The sequence below is a fragment of the Phyllostomus hastatus genome, unplaced genomic scaffold (genome assembly GCF_019186645.2).
Source record: "Phyllostomus hastatus isolate PE091 unplaced genomic scaffold, TTU_PhHast_1.1 phas_scaffold_93, whole genome shotgun sequence".
Taxonomy (NCBI): Eukaryota; Metazoa; Chordata; class Mammalia; order Chiroptera; family Phyllostomidae; genus Phyllostomus; species Phyllostomus hastatus.
In genome coordinates, this window is record NW_025334042.1 from 19,140,241 (window position 1) to 19,147,326 (window position 7,086).

The 7,086-nt window shown below is 46.6% G+C and overlaps 1 protein-coding gene across 1 annotated transcript in view; it reads right to left on the reverse strand.

The window, feature by feature from the left end:
* The window catches only part of SP1 (Sp1 transcription factor), a 38,015-nt gene extending 32,210 nt beyond the window's left edge, over positions 1-5,805 (reverse strand). The window contains exons 1-3 of the mRNA XM_045829067.1: positions 5,702-5,805; positions 4,509-4,666; positions 2,700-4,215 (exon numbers count right to left, since the gene is read on the reverse strand). Of these exons, the coding sequence (XP_045685023.1) occupies positions 2,700-4,215; positions 4,509-4,666; positions 5,702-5,708 (1,681 nt within the window). The 5' untranslated portion in view covers positions 5,709-5,805. The remainder of the gene's footprint in view (positions 1-2,699; positions 4,216-4,508; positions 4,667-5,701) is intronic.
* Positions 5,806-7,086: the final 1,281 nt, after the last annotated feature.

Here is a 7,086-nt window from a genome sequence, read left to right on the forward strand (position 1 = left end):
CTTTAGAGCTTAAGTTATAAACCTTTCAGAAATTACAAGGACCCAAATGATTATTAATGGAAACAATCCCACAGCTTTGCTTTCCTTTGAAGAAAAGCAAACTGCTGGATACAACCTCAGAGCAAGGAGAAAACAAACATGCTAATGTAGTTTAGCCAGATAGTATCTGATTTTCCAGGCTGTTAATTTCAGTTTCTATTAAAATTTCCTCATAGTTTTTAACCTATAAAATACTTGCCAGCTCTGAAACATTTTCAAAGAAGCAAAGATACACACTTTTAACAATCTAAAAGATTTCTCAAGTCCAGACTTCATACTAACAGGTAATGAAATACTGTAGACTAGAACTAACCACAAGCCCAAATTCTGGCTGTAATCTCATCATTTAAGTGCTTTTTAGTATCTCAATGTCCTCATTGAGAAAATAAAAGTAGTTTGTTAGATGATATCCTGACACCTTCCAGCTCTACCTTTCTAGTCTATGATCACTAAGAATCTTACTGTTTTGTTAATGCTCAAAATGTCATTTTAAACACAACATAAGAATGTAAGTAAGTTAGGGAACTTGACCCCCAATATTTTCCAAAACTGTAGAAGGCAATATGGCTGCCTATTTGTTATCCTCACTTACATAAGAACCAGTCTAAATGGAATGAAAACGTTATAATGAAAAGTAAACAATTCATATGCCCACACATAAATAGAACCAGAAGATCAACGGTATTAAACAACTTCCCATAATTTTTATATATCACATCAGAATATGAAAATGTGTATGTAGGAAAAAAGTATATGTATCCTTTTATCATGTTTTAGTAAAGATCAACTACCTTACAATGAAACTTATTTATTTTTATTTTTTATTTCTAGAGAGAGGGGAAAGGACGGAGAAAGAGAGGGAGGGGTACATCAATGTGTGATTGCCTCTCACGCACCTCTAACTGGGGGCCTGGCCCACAACCCAGGCATGTGCCCTGACCAGGGATTGAACCATAGACGCTTTGGTTTGCAGGGTGGCACTCAATCCACTGAGCCACACCAGCCAGGGCCCTTACAATGAAATTTAAAACAATAAATAGAAAAAAAGACTGTCACATTTTTAAATAGCTATGGTTTAAATTCCAAATTAACCAATTATAAAACTTAGTTCAAAGTCAATGACTGAGGCCCTGGCCAAGTATCTAAGTTGGTTATAGAGTGTCACCCAAGGTTGTGGGTTCGATCCCTGGTCAGGGCACACACAAGAATCAACCAATGAATGCATAAATAAAATGGAACAACAAATTAATGTTTCCTCTCTCTCCCTCCCTCCCTAAAAAAAAAGTGTGAATGACTGAATATTGTGGTTAACTGATTCAGAAAATAGATATACCTCTTCCCAAACACTCTTTTTCCCTTCCATGTTCTTTTTCCTAACTCCTCTCAATACCACCTCCCCACTCCATTCCAGACCTCACTCCTTTTCTCTCCACTCCATTCCTTCCTCAACCATACACTGTTTTCAAAGCAGTCCTGGAACTGATTCTCTTATTTAGAAAGTATCAGAATCACCTAGGAAGTTTATAAAGGGAGGTGGGTGAACTTTTAAACTAAGCAGGAGTTTAAAAAATTAAACCTTGAGTAACCAGCTTGCTCAGAGTAGACTATTCTGGTTAACTAAAGATTAACCATAGAACTTACTTTGTTAAAAAAAAATCCTTCTGGAATCAATTATGTCACATTTCCCCTCACTTAGGAGTTACAATTCTTCATGAGAAATACCTTATGACTTAATAACTGTCCTATAGCCCTAACTGACATGCTTCAGTGGGTTGGGTATCATCCTGCAAACCAAAAGGTTGCTGATTCGATTCCCAGTCAGACACATACCTGAGATGCAGGCTAGGATCCTGGTTGGGGGAATGAGAGGCAACCAGTTGATTTTTCTCTCACACATCGATGTTTCTTTCCCTCTCTTTCTCCCTCCCCCTCTCTCATAAATAAAATAAACAAACTGTTCTATAAATAGGTCAAGTTTATAATCAATTCTTATCTCATGTAAGAGTAGACCCTACAGGCCAAATAAAGTTCTCAGGCTAAGGATGGTTTTACATTTAAAAAAAAAAAAAAAAAAAGGTTGTAAAAAACCACCACCACCAACAAAAAATATGTGAGTGAGTCTGTATGTACCACACTAGGCCTAAAATACATGCTATCATACTCTTTACAGAAAAAGTTTGCCGAGGCCCTGGCTGGGTAGCTCAGTTGGTTGGAGCATCATCCCAATATGCCAAGATTGTGGGTTTGATCCCTGCTCAGGGAACATACAAGTATCAATCCATGAATGCATAAATAAGTGGAAAAACAAATCAATGTTTCTCTTTCTTTTCCTTCTATCTAAAATAAATTTTAAAAATAAAAAAAGGAAGAGTTTGGCAATCCTTGTTCTCTAGTACTAAAGGCACTGGAAGTACAGAAACCCCAGGGACATTGCCCTTAGAAGAAAAGAGAAAGTACTCCCTTCTCATCAGAGTAACTGGAAAAAAGTTTCTATTAAATCGGTCTCAAATGACTTAAATAAAATCATTGCTATTTCTCTAATTGACTTGCCTCAAGAACATGTTACCCCCAAAAGGTTCTATGCCCTTCTATGGAATGAATGGTTTCAGCTGAAGTGCTAGTTAACTCTGGAAATAAACACAAAAAATTAGAAGCCTTACCTGGAGCATTTGCTATAGCCAATGGCAGGCTTGGAAGCTGGTGCACCTGGATTCCTGAAGCACCCAAAGCACTGAGGTTAATAGTCTGGAGGCCAGGCATGGAGGAGAGTTGAGCAGCATTCACAGTGACTGTGCCCGCGGGGATAGAGGCCGCTGAGGCAATGGGTGTAAGGGTGGTATTGCTGCTGCTGGTCTGCCCCAGGGAAACACCCTGCATTGGGGCCAAGGTGATTGTCTGGGCCTGTGGGTTCTGAACTTGGAGGTTCTGCAGCTGAAGAGTCTGCCAACTGACCTGTCCATTGGGCCCCACTGTTGGTGTCCGGATGATGATGGGACCAGAGTTTGGAACAGCCTGAAGCTGGAGATTCTGGAGGGTTTCCTGGGAGATAGCTTGAGTTGTAAAGGTCTGCCCTGACAACGGTGCTGCTTGAAGGGCCTGGAGGGTCTGTCCTCCTTGGACTAGCTGAGGCTGGATAAGAATTTGTTGTTGTTGCTGAGACTGCTGGTTTTGCTCTCCCTCTTTTTGCTGACTTGCTTGCAGTGAGCCTCCAGATGTCTGGTTCTGCTGGATGTTCAGAGCATCAGAACCCTGCAGCCCACTAACCCTCTGGGATGTCTGGCCTTGAGAACTGGTCCCTGCTGATCCGCTGGTGGTAAAGTTCATAATTCCCATGTTGCTGGTGGTAGTAGTTGTTGAATAGCTATTGGCATTGGTGAAAAAGGAGCTGGAACTGGCTTGTGATGACACCAAACTGGCAGAACTGATGGCAGTCCCTGAGGTGACGGGCTGTGAGCCACTCTCCTGGGACCCAGAGCTACTGATTGTGACTGCCTGAGAGCTAGGAGTCAAGGTAGCTGCAGAAACACTGTTAACAGGTAGCAAAGTAATATTCCCATTCAGGGCCACTGGTACATTGGTCACATACTGAGTCTGTCCTGAGAGGACATTATTAGCCAGGCCTTGAAGGGGGACAGCCTGCTGAAGTAGATTTGGCATAGCAGCAATGATGTTGCCTCCACTTCCTCGATTTGTGATAATCTGTTGGTTTGCACCTGGTATGATCTGTATTTGACCAGAACCATCCTGCTGCACTTGGGCCCCAGTGGCAGCAAATTGCAGCTGTTGCCCATCAACAGTCTGGAACTGTGGGATTACTTGATACTGAATATTAGGCATCACACCAGGTAGTCCTGTAAGGACTTGCTGGTTCTGTAAATTGGAGGCGGCAGCCACAACATACTGCCCACCAGAGACAGTACGATTCTTGGAAGACTCATTGCCATTGCTGCCATTGGTACTGCTGCCACTCTGTTCCTTTGAGGTAGGAGTAGCCCCAGAGGAGGAAGAGATGATCTGCCAGCCATTGGCACCCTGTGAGAGTTGTGTAGCTGTGAGGTCCAGCTCACTTGTGCCCCCTGACTGGCTTGGGCCCTGGGAGTTGTTGCTGTTTTCATTAGGTGATTCAATTCTGCTGCAAGTTGCTGCCAACAGAGCCAAAGGGGATGGCTGGGATTCCTATCCAAAATATGAGAGGAAAATAATTACTTTAGTGACATCCAGCTGCCAGCCTAGAGACCAATATACAATAAATAAACTGCAAAACAGTGCAGACAAGTAAACAGTAAAAAATCAAACAAAAAGCTGAACTATATTGCTGAAATTCTCATCTTTGGGGTATCTCCAAGTCACCTGTCTCTCTATACTCACTTCCCTAACTATAAAATAGTTAGCCCCTTCCTAAAACTTATTCTGTGAAAAAATAACCATCCTCTCAACACCTTCCCCAGTCTATCCTAATCATTACTTACCTGTCCTCCTCCTCCTCCACTGCTGCTGCTACTGCCTGTGCTGCTGCTTCGAGCCTGAGAAAAGGCACTGCCACCATTACCATTGCCCCCATTATTGCCACCAACTCCTTTCTCAATCTTCACCACAGCTGTCATTTCATCCATGGAGTGATCTTGGTCTAAAGAGAATTAAAAAATAAACATCTTAAAGTTGGGGGAAGGAAAAGGATAAGAAGATTATGACAGAAGACATGACTAACAGGAAGGTGAAAGGCGCCACTGGAGGGGGGGAGGAATGGATGGGGGAGAAGGGACAGTTGTAGAAAGTGTAGGACGTGAACAGGCTCAGTGATGCCAAAACTGGGCTTCAGTTCTCCTTTGCACCAACTTAAACTCAGAAAACATGGAAAAGATGCTTTGGGTATAGAAAACATTAGAGGCAGTGGGCATGCTGAAAGTTTCAAAATAAGAGAAAGTATGAGGGGGAGGATAGGTAAGGCAAAAAAACATGTGGGTGGACAGAAAGCTTAGTAATATTAGGGTCAAAGGAGATGGAGAAAGAGAAATTCAAATGTAAAAAGTTACAAGAAACAGGAGCAAGAAAAAATAAAAAGTGTTGAGTAGGGAAACATTTGTAAACACTGGTTAAGGGATCCAGGGGTCCAAGGATTAGAAATCAGGTTTCAGGGCGGACTGAGGGCGGACCCTAGAGGGAAAGGGCGGTTTCGGGGTGAGGGGCGTGGAAAGGGCGGGACGGCTGGGGAGAGGGGAAACTTAGGGAGGGAGCACGGGCGGGGGGGTGGGGGCGGAGGGCCCTGGGGCAGGCAGCGACCAGAGGGCGGACCAGGGAGGCGGTTGGCCCGGGCGGGGCCTGCACTGCTCGGGCCACCCCCGTGGCTCCAGTCCCCGGCGGGAGGAGCCTCAGGCGGGCGGTGGAGCAGTGGGGGGTAAGGCCCGTCCCCCGGTGGCCGGGGCGGGCAGGGGGCGGGAGAGGCCACTCTGCCCCCTCCCCCGGGGCGGGCGGCCCATCCCCCTCCTCCTCGGAGGCCCCGCCACTGCCCCTTCTCCCTCCCTTCCCTCCGCCCCGGGCGGGACCAAGGCCGCCGCCGCCGCCTCCCGCCCGCCCCCCCTCACGGCGGGGACCGCCCGGTCGGCCCTCGCGCGCGCCCCCTCATTCCCTACCACCCCTAAGCTTGGAGTGGACTCATCCTTACCGCTCATGGTGACAGCTGAGGGACGAGCTCAAGGGGGTCCTGTCCGGGGGGGTTGGGGGGGGCCAGGAAAAACGCGGACGCTGACGAGGCAAGCGAACCCGGACCGGACAGGGAGGGGGGGGTAAGGAGGAGGGAGCAGCGCGCCACAAGCCCGGCCTAGGCCCCGCCCCTTTGCTAGTGCCCCGCCCAATGAGGGAGGGAGAAAGGCGGGATTTGCAGAAGAAAGGCGGTCAGGTAATCCAATGTCAAGACTCGCTTACTCTCTTAGGCGTGTAAGACAAAGTTGCGTGCCCGGTGTCCGCCCTAAAAGGCCGCCTTCTCAGTTTTAAGGCCCAATGAAAGCCGCAGGAAGTGAAAGTGGGCGGGACTAGAGGTGATAGGCTTGGAGAAAAAGCCAGTCAGCCGCCAGGCGGGCTCCCTTAGAAGTCGGGATAGGAAGAGCTTTAATTGGAATGACACAACAACGACCAACCAGAACCCGGGACGTGCCTGTGCAAAGTCCTGGTGGGAGGAAGAGATAAGAAGTAGGCAGGAATGGGTTGATCAAAACCTATTAGAAGTCAGGCGGGCAGCCAGGAAAGTTATGATTGGATTAACACTGAAAAGTGACAAGATAAGACGCAAATTGACGGGAACTAGAAGCCAATTAAACGCCGAATAAACTTTGAGGGCGGGAATTCAGAGTAGGCGGAGGAGAATTGGAGTCTCCGTCAGTCACTCAATCCAATGACGGGGTGAAGGAAGCTAGACACCGCCTCCATCTTGGCCAATGGGCGTTACTAACACTGCCTGTTACGGGGAGGTAACTAGGCTGTGCCAAGAAAAGCCCGTCGCCATATTGGCCCTCCTCAGGGGACGTCTTTAGAGTAAATAGGTGGTACGCTGCCTTGGAACCCTCGAGCTCAACAAGAATCAGGACCCAGAAATTCGGTGCGCAGTTATGCCTCGCTACCAGGGCTCGTTTAAGTCTTCGGTTAAGAACCCTTAATAGTACTTATCAAGTCTCACCCCTCCCAGGCCGGGCCGAGAGGCAGGCGGATGCCTCTGAACGTGGGAGTAAACCCTGGGGGTGCAGGCACGACGAAATCTGGCTCGGCGCTCACACCATCAATCAGTACTGAACTGACCAATTTGAAAGGTTTTTGTGATACTCTGGCAAACGCTGGGTTCTGAAAAAAAAAATACCAGGGTGGGTTAAATTTTCAAGAGCTTGTCTTAGAGGTTGAAGTGCATCAACCTCCCGGAGTCAAGGTCCTATAAGCTACTTACTCCCTCGCACACTTAATTGTAAATACCGTTTATGTATAAAACAAGATAGTAGGATAGAGACTGCTTTTTGCAACTATAAAAGTTAAAGGAGATTTTTTTCCCTTAGGCACCTGAAT